At 41.1% G+C, this 19,784-nt stretch overlaps 1 protein-coding gene across 2 annotated transcripts in view; it reads left to right on the top strand.

The window, feature by feature from the left end:
• The window catches only part of LDLRAD3 (low density lipoprotein receptor class A domain containing 3), a 119,460-nt gene that overhangs the window by 49,209 nt on the left and 50,467 nt on the right, over positions 1-19,784 (top strand). Inside the window, exons 3-4 of one of the 2 annotated variants that reach the window (XM_075094343.1) lie at positions 14,228-14,353; positions 17,136-17,267. In XM_075094343.1, the coding sequence (XP_074950444.1) occupies positions 14,228-14,353; positions 17,136-17,267 (258 nt within the window). Of the gene's footprint in view, positions 1-14,227; positions 14,354-17,132; positions 17,268-19,784 lie in introns of both variants that reach the window. The other variant, XM_075094341.1, reaches the window with a different exon arrangement.

The following is a 19,784-nucleotide window of genomic DNA, read 5'->3' as shown; positions in this document are numbered from 1 at the left end:
TGCGCAAGGATAGCCTTGAGGTGGTGTGTTCTCGTGTTAGGAACTTCTGTCTCTCACATGTTTGTTTCCAGTTGCCACTGTTGTTCGTTCAACACAAACATAAATCTAAAGCGGGTTTTTGAGTCAATGCTAAAGGCTGTGTGATTGGAGTGTGTAGATGTCTGAGCAGCAGGGCATCAGCTGTGCTTGTAGGAATGTGCTGCCAAAATACCTTTGCACTGGCCAGCAAGAGCTGGCCTCCGTAGGAACATCTGGAACTGTGGTAGTAGAAAGCTCATTTCATCAACAGGCCTTGCTCTGTTTGTCCTTCAGACAGAGTTTTTATGAGCAAGTCTCCATGGAGGAGAATGTCTTCATTAAATGAAGCGCTGCATGAAAATGGTAAATTTTAACTACTGTTCCCCAGGCAGGTATTGAAGCCACCTGCCAAGCAGGCTTCAACTAAAGGTCAGCTTCGTCTCTTTCCTGAGACACACGTGCTTGCAAGGGACCCCTTGCAGTCAGAACTGAAGGGTTTATGATGTCTGCAATCCTGGATTGCACTCAGCATGGTGTGGTGAACCAAGGTTTTCTGGAGTCCCACAGCAGCAGGCTGTCATAGCTCTGAAACACTGTCACTCATATTTGGGCAATCTGAGAAACCAGTTTAATCTAGGTGTCTACCAGATCTGGTAAGAGCCTTTCTGTTTCTGCATCAGGGAATTGAAGCCCTTGGAATCCACACTGAAATCAGGGTCCTGGTGACAAATACCCTAGGAACTCCTAGATCTGGTAGGCTGCATGCTGTAGTGCAAAGGTGAAGGCCTGAGAAAATTTGTTTTCTTTTTATGTTTAGTTCCTTAAAAAAGTGTTTTGGGGGCTTTTATTAATGTGTGGTGGGAGTGTTTTCTGATCTGTGTTTTTATGGTTGTAACCATGCTTCAATTGTTTTTGCATACATTTTTAACTGTCTTTGGCAGGTTAGTAGAATAATATTTGAGACAGTGCTGTAATTACTTGTTTGCTGATATGTTGGCATATCTTCTCTTATGTGTCTCCTAACCATGTTCTTGGTTTTACCCTGTAGAGTTTGTACTGTGTGCTTATATATAATAAATATGCCCTGTTTTTTCACATTCTATTCCACAGTCTCTCTCTTCTATGTTGGGTATATTTTCAGTTCCATGTAATCTATCTAAATACTCAGCGTTTTGTATAAATGCCTTATAGTCTCAGAAGACTATAAATCTGGAGTCATCAGGAGGTGGAGTGAGAGTATAGGAGATGTTGCACAACTAAGTTTGCATCATTCAAAGTGTTTGTGTCTGCACACTTGCTCCTAGTCTTCATTGACCCTGCACTGGTGGGAAACTAGACTGGATTAGCAGTATATCATAGTTTGAAAAATGGTTATCACAGCCTGTATTTTAAGTTTCCCCAAGGTTTCCTGTACCTTATTGTTCCATCTCCAATTTAAAAACTACCTACCATACAAATGTTTACTGCTCCCTCTGGCGTTCAACTTGCAACAGATTTTACTGCTCAACACGATCAGGGAACGGAGAGTCTGCAGGAAAGCGTTCGTAACAATTGCATGCAGTTGTGGATGATGATGCCATGAAAAGCCAATATCGGGACTCAATAGTCTGAATGACTATTAAGCAGGTATTCTTTATTGCATCGCTGGATGAACAGGGGATCACTCCTCTTAATGTGCATCCCACAAGTCATGATGGACAAAGCTTATATTGCTCAGTTATATACATAGCATTAGATTTCCTGGAACTAATTATAATACTTGCATCTTAATTATGCATGCGTTTTAAGTCCCTTCTTCCACATATGGTCATGAGTTGGCCCATCGAGTAATCTTGTCACAGTGTATTGCAAGGTGTGTTGATTTCAACTGGTGTTCTGAGTCTTATCTAGATGGAGATGTCCTTAGTTCCTTTTGTCTTGGTTTCGACTGGACTAGCGTCTGCTGCTGCTAGGTTGTTTGCCATCCCTCCAGGACATTCCCCATCAGGCTTGCGAAGAGGACATCCTTGAATGCATTGTTGCCTGAGGCCTCTTACAACAGTGGCAGTCATGAGGCTGTTGTGTGTTTGTCCTGGGTGCTTCTGAGTGGAACCTCAGGGATCATGAGGTGGTTTCCAGACAGGAGTTCGGTAGTTCTGCAGTGTCCTGATCTTGATGGTTCTGTACATCTGCGTTGTAAATTTTGCTTAGGCACTTCTTGTCTTGAAGCCTTTCTGACTCCCCCAGAGCAACAAGTTTTAGTCACAACAGCTCTTGGTCTAGCAATGAGATATAAAGAGTCTTTTCACAAGAATGCTAAATGAAATCCACATGCTGCAATTAGCAGCCTGGGTTTCCTAGATTATGTGAAGAATCTTCTCCTGTGCTCTAAAACTTTGCAATTGGGAAACAAACTCTCACAGAACAAAGGCAGGTTGGTTAGGTTTTCATCTTCAGACTGGTACTTCAGGTGCATTTTGACTGACTTAATTACATCAAGTTTCTGCAAAAGCAGTAGTTTTTAAAGAACCATGTATATGAAAAGCTTCACAGCATCAAAAGGGTGGAGATTACTTAAAAAAGAAAAAAGCCCACTGAAACTGAAGTCATGTCTGAGGAAGTTGCTCTGTCATTGGAGAAGCTCTTGAGTGCAAGAACTCCTACACTGCCTGGTGCAGCCTGCAGTAGGAAGGAGGATCGATCAGGTGGGGACTGCAGCAGCTTCAAACCCATGTCATATGCCTGGAAGCCTCAGATGAGGACTGTCAGACTGCCGTGTCCTGCCCTCTTTGATGTGGGGTAGATTTCAGAAGACAACCTTTAGATTTGGTGCTGGTCACTGCTTTAAAAATAAAATTCATGGAGTTTGCCCTCAATCAGGAGCGTGCTTTGAGTCTGCTCTACAGAGAGATCACAAGCTGGAATCATACTCAGGCACTTTACGTACCCATGCTTTTCCCTTTGTAAGTCCTAAAACTAAAATAGAGGCACAGACGAAATTTACCAATAAAAGTTCATTACTATCAACACAAATCATTCTGGTGACAGTCTGAATTTAGATGTTTGCCTTCATCTTTCCTTCCACTTTGCTGTGAGAACAGTCAAATTCATGACTTCCACACTAAGAATAAGTAACTAGATCTAGTAGCCACTTTAAAAGGCAGAAAGAAAAGGTCTCATACAGACAATGAGTTCTGCAATCTCTATAAGCTGTTTAATGACTGCTTATTATGATAGTACAATTATTACAGCTGAAGATATTTTGCTTGGGTTTAGCCACTCAGCAGAGTCAGTCTAATGAATGGCTTTCATGTAGAGGAACAAAGGGCACAAAATAACTCCAGCTGCTATCCTTTTAAATGCTAGGCTTTAGGCTCAACAAGCAGAGCTCAGTGCACTGAAGAATGAGATGCAGCATTTTCTTAATAAGAAATGTCTACCCAATTCAGAATTAACATTAGTAAGCTCTAGGGATTGTCTAAACCAGCTGAGATCTCCTAGAAATATAGCAGTGGGCCAAGACCCCAGGTAGGTCTGATCCTACCCATCTGTAAAGATTACCGACTTTGAATTGTTTAATATATCAGTGGCCCTAAAAAAATGGTTCTTAAATGATCAGTTAAAGCCTGGTGTTAACTAAGAGTAATGCTATAGAAGATGTGGGACAGGGTGATATTTTTCAAGAGATGCATTGAGATTCCTGGGATTAAGTTCTAGCGTTGCCTACCTGCAACAACTTTTTTGGACTGCCCCATCATGTGTAAAGGTGAAGTCATCTCATCTGCTGCAGTCTGTTGCTGCTAGCCAGGTGCACTTTCGCTTTGAGAAGTTTCAGGTGCTGGTTTCTGATAAGTTTGGATTCTCTCTTACTAGGTAAAGCTTATAGTGGTATGAGCTAAATAGCTGTGAAGTGTGTGTTATATCAAAGCTCACCACATTTTGGAAAAGATAACTAAGCAAGTAATGAATACTTGCAAAAGTGATTTAGCAACCTGTCACTTAAAAAACAAACAATAAAGGGAACTCCAGCATCAAAATAATTTTCTCACATTTGAGGATTTTTATCTTATGATTCTAACACCATTCAAAAGTATTAGAGCTGACCCTGTACTCTGTAGTTCCTCAAATCTGTGTCTGCTACTTTGGGAAGTGTGGAGTGGCTGCGACATTGCTCATGGTACTTGCCAGAGGCTGAGGTGGCTGTGAACTTTGGTCATTGTCTGTGTGCAGTTTTGGAGATGGTGACAAGCCTTCGCTGCAAATGGATGTGTCCAAAAACAGTTGAATGGCCGATACAAAAAACTGAGCTAGCTGTCATATACTGAGTGATTTGATGTGTTCTGTGATCCCCATGAGCATGAAGGTAGACAATACAGGCACAAGGAACAAGATAAAGGCATAGAGATAAATATAAAAGCAGTACATTAAAATAGCTAATATAATTACAGAAACTTGAATACTTTAAAACTCTACATTCCTGCTAAAACCTATGTGAAATGGTGAAAGCGTGGGGCCTGTGGGGTTTGAGGTGTGATCTGGGAATTTAGCTTTCCCTATAAACAAGACTAACAATCTACCTTTGTGGTGCCCTACCTTACACTATATCCATCTAGTGCATTTTAAATGTCTGGAGAAAGCACATGTCTGAAAGAAAACCTATAAGTAGGTGATAATTTTTTTTTTTAATTGACTATTTATGGCAGGGAGCGGGGGTAATATATGGAAGGAGAAGATCTAACAGCAGGGCCATAACTAAGGAAGAGAGAAGTATTCTACCAGGGCTTGTACTTTGGAAGGATCATGACAATGAAAAGCTGCAGTCAGAGTAGATTTTGTGTATTTATCTTAATAGATTAAGCATTGTTGTGTGTTAGGATTCCAGGCTGCCAGGTGTTGTGCAAAGAACCATCTTACAAAACTGTACAAAACCAGTCTTTAGTGGTCCAGTAATAATTTGTGTAAAAGGCTAACGAAATTAACATGTAGTTTCTTTTTTTGAATAATCTGAATATATAGTAGAAAGCTAGTAATTCCTCTATAAAAGTAGTTGTATGCATTGTTGTAGTTGTACTTATACCCATGGAAGGCCTCTAGACTTCTATCTACAACTTATGATTACTGATAGCTTTTAAGTCTTCTTTTGTTTTTCTTGCTGCTTCCTGTTATCTCCTGGTTGACCTGGAATATTTGTTGCAGGTAGGTGGCAAACATCAGAATCCTTAAGCCAAGCTGAATATTAAACAATGCATGAAATTAACATATGCGTTAATTGGGAAGATGCTGTAAGCCACCTGCTGATCTTTCTGTCACTGACTTGGATGGCTCTCAAACTTGGAATATCAAACTGGAATTTATTCTTGTTTTCACTCACAGTTAGGCAACCAAATACCTAGTAGTTATAATAAGATTATAATAAAGTGACCGTGGTGTATATTTCATTTGAAGATCAACTACAGAAATTTTCATATGAGTAAGGGCAAGTGCAATAGCTGGTTATACTTGATAGCTTTTCATGTGGGGAGATCAAGAGGGTTTGTGGTACTAATTATTTAATCCTCTCGATGGTCTTCGTTAGATGGGGGTGAGTAAATAGCGCAACTGGAGATCTTGGAATCAGACAAGTTTAATAGTTGGATGAAATCAGTGGCACAACTGAAATAAAACAATGAGGTAGCTAGTAGCCCAGGATGGGGTAAGGGATCGTAGCTCTTCAGGCGCACTGATGTCCTCTGAGGAGGGTTGCCCCACTGCTGAAGTCCCTTAAGGGTGGCATTCTCTTCTGTCCATATGCATCCTGAGTAACTTAACAACTTTGAAGTTGTGCTTAATCTATATGGTGTAACAGCTGATTTAGAGTTTGTCCCCTTGTATGATATTATTTTTCATACAATAATTGTTTAATTGTTTAATGAGTAGTAACTTCTACAATATTTCTTTTAGTGAGAAATTGCTTTACTGAATGTCTAAAAAGCAAGCTTTTGTCTGTGCTCCCTTCTGCTCTCACCTGCTTTGCGATGACTTTGAAGGACTGAAACGTAGACTTCTAGACCATGAAAGATTACTTTAAGGCCTTACTGTCTGGCAAGATGTAAAGGTCACTGACCCATCATAGTCCAACTCTGAAGCGCTTTCTCGTTCCCCTTTTCAAAGGAAGCAGTTTACTCTTCAGGGCAGCAGACTCCATTGGCTTTTCTACTTTAGCTTTGTCCTTTCTCTCCTACTGTAAACTATAGTGTAAATATTGCCCATGTAAGTGGGTGATAGTTTATTATGTTGGAGGCAACCTCTGATGTTTTCTGTGGGGCTAATTTTACTACTTAAAAAAAAAAAAGCCTTTAAAATAAAGTACTTTTTAGGCTCACTTTCTATGAGTTTACATTAGCAGCTTATGAGGAGCAACACTTTCCCCTGAGTGGTTAAACAGGGAGCAAAGGTAAGAGTGACCCAAGGGCTGTTTGTAGGTGCCATGAATGCTCTGCAGTTGGCTGTGTGTTGGATCAAAACTCATTAAATAGTTGTTTTGTCTTGAATTGGAGAAATTCTGGCATAGTAGACTGCTGGGTGGGTTTTTTTACTGAGAATAGTACTCAAATGCTAGCTTTTTTCTAGATACAAAAAAAGCAAGCAGAGGAAGCTAAACTTCTCCATGTCATTCTGCAAGACAGCCCTGTTGAAGACCTCTGTGAGCCAACAAATGATACATTTGCCTTCTGTGCTGAGGCAGCTGAATGACTGCAGGTAGTGGTAGCATACTGGGGACTAAACTGAAAATACTGTAGGGTCCAAATAGCAATTAACTAACCCAAAATAACTGTTAGTGTTAACTGGGTTAGGGTTTATATCAGTTCTTGGAGTGAAAAGGATTGTATCCTGGTGCCATCCGGCTTGTGTTATGTAGTTCTGTAAAATCAATCCTTCTCTTTGTAAATTGAACTTAAAACCTGTTTTTCAAAGAGCAGGCATAAGTTGAAAAGATGGCTACCTTTAACTCATTTGTGTAGAGTCTTTACTGAAATGCTGCGCCTCACCACACATGCATCAAGAGACTGGATTTACAGTGCTGTCTGATGTGGCTGTGGCATCTCTCAACATAAATTAACAATAGCAGAGAAGTTTAAGGTGGTTCATTATCAAAGTCAGGGAAATACCTGTGGCTCTGTAATAATGCAGCATCTGCACAAAACAGTTTCTGTCTGGAGAGTTGGTCTTGTTGCATGCAAGTAATCAAGTTTTAGCTGGATAAATCATCATCTGTTGTTGGACTGAGAAGTGTGGGTGTGAAGCAGCATAAAGTTATTTTGCCTGATTGCTACCTGGAGGGGTCCTAAGGCAACAATTTGAGTTCAAAGATGCTGATGCTGAAATACTGTGCAGTTTACTTCTAGCTGCAAGCTCTTACAAAATGTCTGCTGTTGGATCTACTGCATCCCATTTCCCTCACTCCAGACTGCAAAATAACTGAGGAATATTTCAAAATAGAAATGTTTGTAGAGGTAAAAGAAGGAAATGTGCTTGTCCTAGTGGCTGCATCATGTGGGTGCCTGTTGTGTGATAACTTTGCATCTGTTGCATGCAATAAGCAGTGCCTAGTTCACTGTAACTACATGTGGAATATTGGAGGTGTGGACTAGCTGGCTCAACAGTAATGATTCAGTCAAAGTTTCTTCCCTAAAGTTTCCTTAGCAAGACTGTGTACTGGCTTCTGTAAGAGAAACTCAACCTGTTGTGTGTAATGTCTTCTCTTTAAGCATTGAGTCATTATAGTGGGTCACAGCTCTAAAATTTTATTGTGATATCTAAACAGCATGTTAGTACCTACTTGTAGTTTCATATGACGAAATTTTTTTAAAGAAGTTGGGCCATGCCATCTTGTCCTGGCTATATTCTTCAAATCTGTAGTCCGCAACTGCGCTTCACTTGCTGATAATTATAGATGATGTTTGATGTCATTGCTGCTCTATCTCTGGAATGAAAAATCACCTGCCCATCATAGAAGATCTATTGTAACCTTCTAGCTGGATTTTAAAACCTTGTAGCCAAGTAAGAGTGTCAGAATCGCTTTTATACAAGGGGGTGTCTATATACAGTATAAGGTTTTACACAGTATATGCCAAATCTGATGTTTTACCCTTGCTGTTGTTCATCTCTGAGAAATAATAAAATTGATTACACTTTTTGAAAAATAGTGCTGTTTCACACTTGGTACCCTAAAGATAGCAGACTGTCTTTCTGTTAATGCTATAGAGCCGTGCCTGCAAACTGTCACATCTTCAGTAGAATGTACAACTGATCCTGATGGGAAGATTTTTTAGTGCCTTAAAAGAAGGGGGTGGCAGGATTGGTTTCTGCGTAGCATAAGGAGCAACTTCACACACTCATATGTACAACTGCCAAAAGAATTTTCTTGAACTTGAGCAAACCAACCTGGGGGGAACATTTGGCAAGCTTATACTATGGCCAGCAGTTCTCTGCTACCATCTTTACCACTTGCTTCATGTTAGAATTTCAAGAGATGAGAAGAATATTTTAGTGAAAAGCAATTTCTTCCCATGGCTAATGGAGTCAGAGGAGGCTCCTCCAGTGCATGGCAATTCACTGGCACCTCTTTCTAAACACCGTTGCAATTCCATTTGTGTAATGTAAATGCAGATTCATGTTAATGTTTCAGTCCTGGATTGCTTCTGCCATGACTAGGTAACAAACGAAGAGTGGAACTAGAGTGAATTGATCCTTTTCTGCCATAGGTTCACAAATTAGTTGAATGTATTTGGGTGTGTTTTGTACTTGCCGTATTTCTGCAATTAGATCCAGACTGGATCTGCTATTTGAGTAGCCTTTTTCTGGACATAGTTTTGTAAGTTGCTGTGTGATTTCTAGCTGTATTTCAAGTGCGCCCATCAGCCCTTACTCCTTCCCCTTCAATATGTGGTCTGTCAGTTTCTTAAGTTCTGGAGACCTGGACTCAGGAGGACTTGCCATCCCTTTAAAAACAATCAACTTATCCCTTCCCTTTCCTTTAGCTGCTTATAACACTAAGGCTAAATAAGGTCAGGTGATCCACATGCATCTGTGTCCTTTTTCACTTCTCTTTTGTCATTTCCTGATATCCCGGTAATTTTTGATTACCATCAGCCCATTTAGCCAAGTGTAACAGAAGGGTATAGATTGCAAAAATAATGCTGTCCTTGAAAGCTTATCAAGGCTGAAGTCATTGAAGGATCCAAATAGGTAGCTGTTGCGAAATAAACGTAAAGCTTTTCATGTACAGGTCTGCCTGAAAACTTGAGGCCTGTGCAGTAGAAGACACAATGATGAGCCAAGGAGAAGACAAAGTTTTTTCATAAGTCATGTAATGGAAGTAGGAATTGCAGAGGAGTGCTGTGAATAGTGCAGTATGTGACTTGAATCTGCTACAAGCATTTGCCATCCTGGTATGCATATCTGCTACTTGTGAGGGTGCCGAAGACCTGAGGAAGATGGATAGCTCCTTCATGTTACAGGTATCTCCAGAGATCATTGCAGAATGGGAAGGTGCGTTTCTGCTCAGAAAGAAGTGATTGTGCTTTCCATAGGAACTTTATGAGCAATGACCGAGCAACACTTGCTTAAAAACCTCAGAAAAACTGTGCCAGAGGGCAAGAAGGGTGTAAAATCAAAAACAGAGCAGAGATTCCCCAGTGGAGTTCTCCAAAGTCGGGGGATGTGGCTTGGACTAAGCCATTACTGGTTTCTGTTTTGGTTTTCCTGCATTTAAGCACAGCATATGAGAAATACATTTTTGTATCTGGAATTGGGACTTGGAAAACTGAGTTCTGTTTAGGAGTGAGACTTGTGTCTAGTAAATGGCTAGCTGTGTGACTGGTGAATCACTATGGCATTTGAAATGCTCTTTTTTCTTTTTGGGGTGTCTAATGTAAAATGTGACTTTGAATTGGGATTGGTTTGTATATATATCATGCTTGTTGCAAATATGGAGAATTGCACTTGGGTTTTGTTGTATTTTCCTTCCCTCGAGTGAAAAAAAAATCAGTGGACTATGTAAAAGGGCAACTTAGAGACAATTTGAAAATGTTTAGTTTCTTGTTAGGTTTTGGTCTGTTGTTGTTACTAGTATGTGGTCTTTTGATAAACAGTTATTCTAAAACAGAATTTTCTTGTTCTCAGGTTGCTGTTTCAGGAGGACAAGGAGATAGGAAAAGGTCTGGGAAGAAAATACTAAACCAAAAATTATATAGTTATCTAGGGCCAGTCTCGTTTAATTATTACTAGGGCCAGTTTTGCTTAATATCTTTATCAGTGATCTGGACTAGGAGACCAAGTACACCTTCAGTAAGTTTGCAGATGACACCAAGTTGGGCAGGAGTGTTGATCTGCTTGAGGGTTGAAAGGCTCTGCAGAGGGATCTGGACAGGCTGGATCAATGGGCCGAGGCCAATTGTAGGAGGTTTTAACAAAGCCAAGTGCCAGGTCCTGCACTTGGGTCACAACAACCCTGTGCAATGCTACAATGAATACTGTGTTTAGTTTTGGGCCCCTCATTACAAGGACACTGAGGTGCTGGACCGTGTCCAGAGAAGGGCAATGAAGCTGGTGGAAGGTCTGGAGAGCAGGTCTTATGGGGAGCAGCTGAGGGAGCTGGGGTTGTTTAGCCTGGAGAAGAGGAGGCTGAGGGGAGACCTTATTGCTCTTTACAGTTACCTGAAGGGAGGTTGTAGCGAGGTGGGTGTTGGTCTCTCCTCCCAAGTAACAAGCGATAGGAGAAGAGGAAATGACCTCAAGTTGCGTCAGGGGAGGTTGAGATTGGATATTAGGAAAAATGTCTTTACTGAAAGAGTGGTCAGGCATTGGAACAGGCTGCCCAGAGCGGTGGTGGAGTCTCCATCCCTGGAGGTACTAAAAAAACATGTAGATGTGGCACTTCAGGACATGGTGATGTTGGGTTGACAGGCTTGATCATAAGGGTCTTTTCCAACCTAAATGATTCTATGATCTAAGTAATACTTCCATTAAATCATTGTCATGAATGGTTTCTTCCTCGTATCAGGATGCTTTGGACAGAAGAGAGAGTATATTTTCCAGGTGCTTGACTTGGTGCTTGAATGACCAGGAACATTTTTCCTCCAGATGTGGTCAAACACTAAATACTGCTTCTAGCTTTACTGTGGCAGCTCAGGGTAGCGCACCAGATGTGCTTTGGGCCTTGCCTGCCTTAGGGGCCAGGACAGCTGAGGTTGCTGTTACATGTGTCGGTGGTACCTGAAATGGAGATCCTGCAGCGTTCACCACTGCTTGTAGCTCTGGTCAGGAAAGCACAGGCACGTCACTGCTGCTCTTCAGAGGGTCAGAAGCTCAGGTTTCAGTGATTCTCAGTCTGAAGTTTGTCTGCAAGAGTAAGGCTTTAAGAGTGAGAGATGGTCCATATTAGAAATTTTAGAAATAAATAATTTTGAAGCCTTAATTTGGCATGATTTTCAGAGATGGCAAAGGGCATCTCTGACTATAATTTGCCAGAAAGTTGATAGCCTCTAAATTCAGACCCCAAATGACTGAAGTAAAACTGCTTGAAGAAATGGGATCCAGCAAATATTAACAGTGGCAAAACCACAGTTGCTTCCCCCTTTTCTTATTTCTTCTCCCTCTCCTCTTCTTGGAACTGTTCTGGCTTTAAAAAAAGAAGCTGTCTAGAGGCAGTGATTTGATCTGGGGAATGTAAATGCACTGCATGGTTTAGAAAGATATTAGCTTTTAGAAAAAGAACAACAACAAAAACATAACATGTGAAGCACTGAGCAGCTCTTCACATATGTGTGTTACTGCCACACGCTTCCAGCAGCAGCTTGGCTGGCTGGTTAGTGTCCTGAATATTGGTCAAATGTTCATACAGGCTCCTTGCTTCGGTGATGGTCTGGGATCTGTTGCTGAGGTGTTTGTTTTGCTGCATTTGTTTAAAGACTGGGGATATGGTACTGCCTCAAACCTTGTGGTTACTGAATTATTTAGCTGAGATCAGTCTTCCTCAAAACTCTGACGCAGAAGTTGCTCTCTGAAGTTGTGTGAAGAATTACAGGGGCTCAGATGTCTTGGCTGAGGGTTTTCCATTGCTGGTGGCATTAAGCTCGGCAGCTACTTCAGGGTAATTCATCACCTGGTTTTCTACAAAGTAATGGTTCACTTTTTTTTCCCCAAGTGGACCTTGGATACTCTTCAGAAAAAGTGGTAGTCGAATATGTGAAATTCAGCGATACATCCTATTTTACAGTTCATAACTCTAACTGAAAACTACTGGTATAATAAAGAAAAACATGTAACAGAGGAACTGCAGGAATTTGCTTTTCAAGGACACTAAATCAAGCAAGAGTTACTATAGCTGTGGTTTAAAACTGTTTATACGCACTCTGCTGAGTGATGGAAGAAGGCTTTGCTACAGCTGCACCTAGTTTTTAACTCTGGAAGAGAGAGGATTCCTTCCAAATTAATGGTGAAGCTGTTTGTCCCTATTGGATATACTTTTTTTTACTGTACTGCGGTTGTCCCTGACCTTGTCCTGGCCTTTATAAAACTCTGTGGGTTGGTGTATTGATGTGCTGTATGGCTACATAAAAAGACTGCCTGTTGCTGTCATCTCGAGGTCTGTCACATCTCAAAACCTGGGAGTTGTAAATGCATCTTGTAGATTTGGTGTAGGACTAGGAAACATTTTATCAAAAAGCCCACAAGTTATGGAGCTGGCTTCTTTTCTGGTGTTCGCCCATCAATGGGCTGTGCATGGTATTTACCACCTGTTCGCACTGCGCCATACACACCTTCCTGCTCTTCCCACAGTGACTGGCTCTGCTTCAGAGTGGACTTTCTGAAGAGTTCAGCATCCTGTGATGTAGTCTATCGTGTCATGTGCTAATTTGAAAAAGCAAAAGGGAGAAAAAATCTAGCCACATTTAGGAGTTGCTTTGTTCTAAGACGGTGATACCACAAGACTTAACTGGTGCTTGTCTTGAGCATCGTGGTAGAAGCATCTGCATCACTGGTTGAGGGCAGTGTACTCTTCTTGCCGTGAAAAGTTGCTGTGCCGTGAAGTAAAAATGTGAGGTACTTGAGATCATAATGAGATTCTGTAATCATTTGTTAAACACATTTTGATGCCGTTGTTAGTCTTTAGTCTTATATGAATAGCTGTGCTGATACTATGAAATAGATGTAGATTCTGTCCTGAAGAACTGTATAATGGATGATGGAGAGAAGTACAGCAAGAGATGCCTACCATTCATATACGCGTTCCTTTTGCCCAATTTTATATAAATCGTGCTGAATAAAGGCAGTGGTAATTATAGCATTTTCTTTTTTGAGTTTGATTTTTGAGCCTGAAAAATACTTTAATAAGGGTCTCTTGTGTTTCTTATTCTCATAAAGACACTAACTAGCTTGATATGAGCGTATTCCTCATTTCCTTCTCTAGATGTTTCCTTACTCTTTGTACACCTGTCTTTGCCCCTGTTTGCCTCTAGATCCCAAATTCTCTGAACTTGCTGCCATGTTTATTATCTCTGTCTACCTCAAGCTCTTCAGTTTTGGCTTCTCTGAGCAAGCAAGAAAAGGTTGGTGGTGTACAAAATCTAGACTTCTGCTATTTAGTGTTTGCAGACTCAGCATGACATATAGCTACAGGTTGGGAGGGGGGCTATGGCTAGTCAAGCTAGACCTTTGCCTCTGAGGGTTGTTGTCTGCCACCTGAGGACCTGCTTAGATGTCTGTCTCCTGGATTTATGCCTGGGGCAGTGACGTTTACAACAGAATTCCATGCAAAGAGGAGATAGTTGCACTTGTTTTTTGTGAAATTCTACTTCAATACTTTCCCTCCAGTGCTTCTAGGTTGGTCAAATTGACGTGGGTCTTTAAGTGACAGTAAGGAGTACCTGCTTGCCAAATTTACAAAGTTGTACTCCAAAGCGTTGAGCAATTTAAATTTGTTTTGAGAGGTCATTTGACTTGTTTTAAGTTTGAATGTTTCAGTCAGTCTGGAAATCGTACAAATTGGAAAAAGTTCAGCCCAAAAAACTGAAATCTTACCAAAAAACTTAAAGCAGTTGAAAGCAGGCCATAGAGAGCTTGGAAGGCACCGAACATTGGTGTTACCAGTGCTGCCTAGAGTACCCTAACCTGCACTGCTACAAAAGTAGCTTTTGCAAATTGTTCCCCTCATCTTTTGCCCTCTTCTGTCTGTATCTTCTCCCAGCTAAAGCCAAATCCAAATGTGGTGCCACGTTCTTCCCCTGCGCTAGTGGGATCCACTGCATCATCGGCCGCTTCCGGTGCAACGGCTTTGAGGACTGTCCCGACGGCAGCGATGAGGAAAACTGCAGTAAGTGTGAGCCTGCTTGCAAGTGAGGCTCCTTCTTTTTCTTTCAGCTAATTAATACTGCTTAGAAAGGAAGCATTTGTTAGCCTTTAGTTTCTGAATCAAATATTCTCCCTGTCATTTATGACCCAGATGATCCTCGTGCTTTTTTTTTAAGGTCCAGCTCAGTTGTTGACTGATAAGATACTATACTAGCCTATACGATAACTTCAAGCCCCTTTGTAACTTTGACATGAGATTTAAGCTGCATGTTTGCTTTGAACAGGTTCTCTGTACTCAGATGTAACTCAAATTGGGCAAATATTAAATATGACTTAAAATTGTTTAATTTTTATTTGCCTGTTTCTTGTCACTGAAGAATGACTTATTTGTTCATCAGTACATTTATGTTTCTCTGTTTATACATGTTCTCAAACATCAAAAAAAGCAAATAAAGGGTTATTTAGTGAAACAGGTTCTTGGAAGGAGGAGGTTCTCAAAGTCAGACATGCTTGCCAGTGCACAAGCTTGAGTTTCTGTTCAGCAGTTTGCAGGAAAGTCGCAGCAGAGAGATCATCTGAAGTACTATGTAACTTGGGCTAAACAGCCTGTGTGTAGCTGCACAGGTCCATTTATATGTGTAAGACTAGCAGGGATATATCATAGCAGTAAGGAAGGGTTGTGTTCAATCCAGCAGCTCTGTTTCTAGTATCAGGAGGTGGTAAAAGCATGGGTCTGTAGGCCAAAGCTTGCAGCAAATAGTTGTTCATTCTCTTGTTGGAGCATGCCAAGTTTTTCTTTTTAATGACATTTAAAGGTCAGGAGGAAGACAACAGATGCCAGCTTTCAAAGATAACAGAAGGGGCAATCTTTTACAGCGATCTGTCACTGTCTGCTTCTTGGAGGACTTGCCTTTCTTGTTTGTGTGCTTTCTCCCACAGCATGAACAACTCTTAAGGTGCCATCTGTTGTTGGCCTAGTGAGTGTGCTCTGGACCCTGGAAGGACTGTGGTAGGGAGACAGCACCTCTGCGGAGCAAGTGATACTAGAGAAAGAAGATTGAAGTCTCAGCATTACTTTGGGTTATGCTTAAACAAGTGGACTAGAAAGAAGTTTTGGCAAAAGTGCTTTGAATATCTTTGAGGTGGTGGACTGACAAGCAGCAGGTCTCAACTGAAAATGCACCAGCTCATGGAGCTGCCTATGAATCACATAATTTCCCGTGAGCTTGTAGTGTGTAGCTCCAACGGGACCTTACAGCTAATAACAATATACCTCTGATCTCCCTGTTTCTCTGTGCCATTTAAGCACACACTTGGTATTTTCTACCATATTCAAGTGTCTAGTCACTGCTTTGCTTATGTAGAGGAACAACAGCCCTAAAGTGACCTGGAAAATCAACATGCTATGCAAGTGTACAGCAGTTTCAGACCAAAGGAGATTTAGTATGTTCATGATAAACGTACATGCTTTTGGGGAGCTGGAGAAGTCGGGAGTGTTTGTTATATATACTGCAGCTTATACACACGGCAGACTTTAAAGTTGTTGGGTTTTTTTTTTAAAGACTTTAAAGGCAGCTCTTACTTTAAAGAATAAAAAATAGGAAGCCAGTTAGTATTTGGGAACTGTAATCCCTTTGTTATTGTGGCAGAGAAGCACTTTGAAGCAGACAAGGCATCTGAACCGCTTTTTTAAGGTTTTCAATTGGAAAGTTGCATTCCGTTTCAGTCACCTCGTTACCAGAAACTGGCGGGAGTTCATAGGAGAGTGCCAAAAGTGATTAAGGAGCAGAGAGGTTGATATATGAAGAGATATTAAAAACTGCTAAATTATGCCTATGTCAGCTAAGCGATGACTGTGTTGCAAGAAAAGGTTATGTAGGCTGTATATGGAGGGGGCAAACACTGTTCAAGGAGGGATTATGTAGTTATGTGTGCTGGGCTATAGCTAAGAGTAGAGGGATGAAGTTAGAAAAAGAAAACTAAGATGAATGTCAAGGATACCACCTTGAGGGTGAGATGCACGGAAGCTGTGATATAATCTGGTAGGAGAAGTGGTGAAAACTGCACTGCTTGGAGCCTTAAATGAAACTAGACGTAGCATCTTACAGCATATTTACTGCTGGGTTTGGCACGGGTGAGAAGACTGCTCTACCTAAATGAGTCTGCTTAAATACTATTCTGGTTTTGCTCTCTGTGAAACGCTAGGCCTTATGTGAAAGAATTTTCTGTGTGCTACTGTGATGTGCATATTATCCTTAAAAAGGAGTTGAAATTCAAACACTGAGAAAAGTTCAGAAAATGTCAACATTGCCATTGTATCAGTTCAAAATAGTGAGGAGCATGGGGAAGGTGGAACAAGATGGAAGCAGAGGTAAATAAACCACTGCCTGGCAGTTCTCAGACAGGGTTGTTGGCTTGTAATACGAAACTTGAGCTAAACTGACTCTGACGTAATGGGAAGCAACAGGCAGTGTTTATGGTAGGCAATGCTACCCTCCATATGGCTTCTGTGTGAGCAAATGCTGAGCGCCGAACAGTGATTGTGATAGGGGCTCTCATGAAAGTGAACAGAAGGTTTATCACAACTGTGGTGCTAATTGTAATGAATCTTGCATGAATTAGAAATTTCAGCTCTCTGTTTAGAGAGAGACAAGATTGGTTTGATTGCCAAGTTACTCCCACATATTCAGCGAATTGACCAACTGTTGAGTTGTGGCCTGTTATCATTGATTGCTTAACGGCTATTTCACTGCCTGGGTAAGAGAATTTCTAATGAAAGATCTCACTTTCTCTTTTTGCAGCAGCAAATCCCTTGCTTTGCTCTACTGCCCGATTCCACTGTAAAAATGGTCTTTGCATTGATAAAAGCTTTGTATGCGACAGTCAGAATAACTGTCAAGACAACAGTGACGAAGAAAGCTGCGAAAGCCCTCAAGGTAGGCACAGGGTTTTTATTCTATTCTGCAACATTATACCAACTCCAATTAATGTGGAACAGACTCTGTAGAAAATATTATTTTGTTGGCTTGCTCTGTGTTAGCTAGAGCTGTGGTTTCCAAATACTGCAAATAATGAGAATGAAACGCGTAGAGAGTGTGTGTGCGCGCGCATGCATACATTTCATTCTCAGTGCTTAGAAGACTGGTATCTTTTACAGATCAGTAAAAATGCACTTTTTCAGGAAGTGCTTATAATCCGTGATCCAGTGCTTACTGAAGTTGCTGTGAATCCATTTAGTGACTTCTGTGAGAGATGGACTGGGCCCAGAGGGATCAATAATAAAACTTCAGTTTGAGGTAGTTCAGTGGCCTGTCTATTTACCAGATAAGTAAACCTGTGTAGGCTTAAAGCTTTAGATTCTCATTGCTCACTTTCAGAAAGGCACGTTTCACTGCAGGACAAGGCGACAGTGAAATAATTTATTGCTACCCTCCCTTGATTCAGTATTTAGAGAAAAGAATGAGGAGGTGGAAGAAAATTTTTGTTTGAAAATTGTTGTGTCTTGAGTCTTGTGAGTTTCTCAAAACACAGTCTCTGGAATTTGAATGATTTTTTTTTTTTAAATTATTTTTAACTTATGCTATAAGTCTACATCTAGTGCTCCTCAGTTTTGTTTTCTGTAACTTAATACCATAGTATTTTATAAAATGTGAAGTATATACAAACGACTTAAAGTTAACAAGTTATGTGTATTGGGCACCAGCTGCCACACATTTTCACGTCTGAGTTACTACTGAGAGATCAGAGTAGGCAAAAAATGGGAAATGGTGGATATTTGCAGGGGAGATGCGATGTGCTTGGGCCTATAGAAAGCAGGACACATGAAGAAAGATAAAGCAGGGTATGAAGGAAGAAGTAGTTAGGGAAATTGAAGGAGAATTACTTCAATATCTAGCTGCACTGATGTTTTAGACGTTTGTGGAAGAGAAAATAATTCTGAGCTTAACATGGTGATAAATATTCTTGACAGCTCACAGGGGAAGGGGGAAAGCGTGCAACAGCAATGCCAACAAAACAGGGTTTATAGCAATGGTATATGACCATCTCTTCTGTGCCATTCTTCTGCCTAACAGATGAGCTCTTTCCATTGGCCCCATATGTAAGGGCTGAAGGGGTCATCCAGGTAACTCACCTGCTTGCTGGACTACATCACAGCCTGGGAACATAGCTCTGCTCAGATCAGAGCCTGGGAGGGGGGGGTCTGGCCTGCCCCTACCCTCTGTCTCGGTGGGGAGGAAAGGGCTGGTGAGGGACGAGCGCGTGTGTATTGCTGCTGCAGCAGCGCTGCTGCCCCTGTGCCAAGGGCTAAATTGTTTTTCACCAGAGGCGAAGGCAGCCTAATAAGATTAATGCGGGTGGTAAGGTTTCTTGTTGTTGGGTTTCTTTTTGATTTGTTTTGTTTTGTTTTTTTCTGTTTTGTGGCTTCTGATGCTTAAAGCAGCAGTGTTCTTTTCCAAGGTTGGGATGACTGCTTCCTCTGCAGATTAATTGGCTGGATTGCCTCCAGGTTGTTTGTTGTCATGACAATATGCTTTTGGAAGTGACTGTCAGGCTCAGGAGAAGAAAGGAGCTGTATTTCATGAAGCCGTTACTTTTGTCTTTGTCTTTGGTCCTTCTGGAAAAGTCAGATTAGCAAGAGGGTAAAGAAAAGCAATTGTCTGATTCTGTGCATGAAAAAGCCCCAGACAAGGAAGAAGAAACTCTCATTAGGACGACAGCACTGATGGTTTGTGGGCTTTTTTATTAAAAAAATGAGTCCAAGTGCAGGTTTGGGAATGAGGAGTTCCCAAAGTGAAATGCTAATAGTGGGGAGTGTGTGATTGCCTTCGCACTTTGATAGCTCAGAGCCTCCCTGAATTGCCATTTTGCAATCTGTAAGTGGATGGTGCTCGTGTACCTGTCTTTCAAAGCAAGGATTAAACAGTATAATGTGCTCAACTTTCCATCTGAATGTAAATGACGATTCCCTCTGGAGTTTGCAGCTATGGGTATGTCTGTCCTGGCTTCCAAACATACCAACTACTTTGTGTTAATTGAGAATTAGAGGCTATGTGGACAGTCTTTCATTTCTCACAATTCTTTCTACAGCAGACTTAACTGCTGTAATTACAATGAGTTTCGTGTTAACACAGTACCCAAGAATCCTTGTCATTAACTAGAACTCAAGTGCTCTGGGTACTTAGGGACAGAGCAAAGCAAATCTGTAGGGTATTATAGAATCAAGATAGAGGGTTTCCTTCCCACTAGGTATGTTATCATATCGAATGTGGTAGCTTTAGGTCAGTGTAATTGAGTGTAGTTTGACATATGAGATTTGCCCTTGCATGCGCTATTTTTCTATCAAAAGATGTGTTGATTTAGAAATCACTAAGCTTCAGAACCACTGTATGATAGTGTCATTATTGCCATTTAACAGATGGGGAAGAGGAGGCATAGTTCAGCTAAATTAAATG

Source organism: Phalacrocorax aristotelis, chromosome 5, assembly GCF_949628215.1.
Source record: "Phalacrocorax aristotelis chromosome 5, bGulAri2.1, whole genome shotgun sequence".
In the NCBI taxonomy this organism is placed as follows: Eukaryota; Metazoa; Chordata; class Aves; order Suliformes; family Phalacrocoracidae; genus Phalacrocorax; species Phalacrocorax aristotelis.
This window is presented reverse-complemented; position numbering and strand designations above follow the sequence as displayed.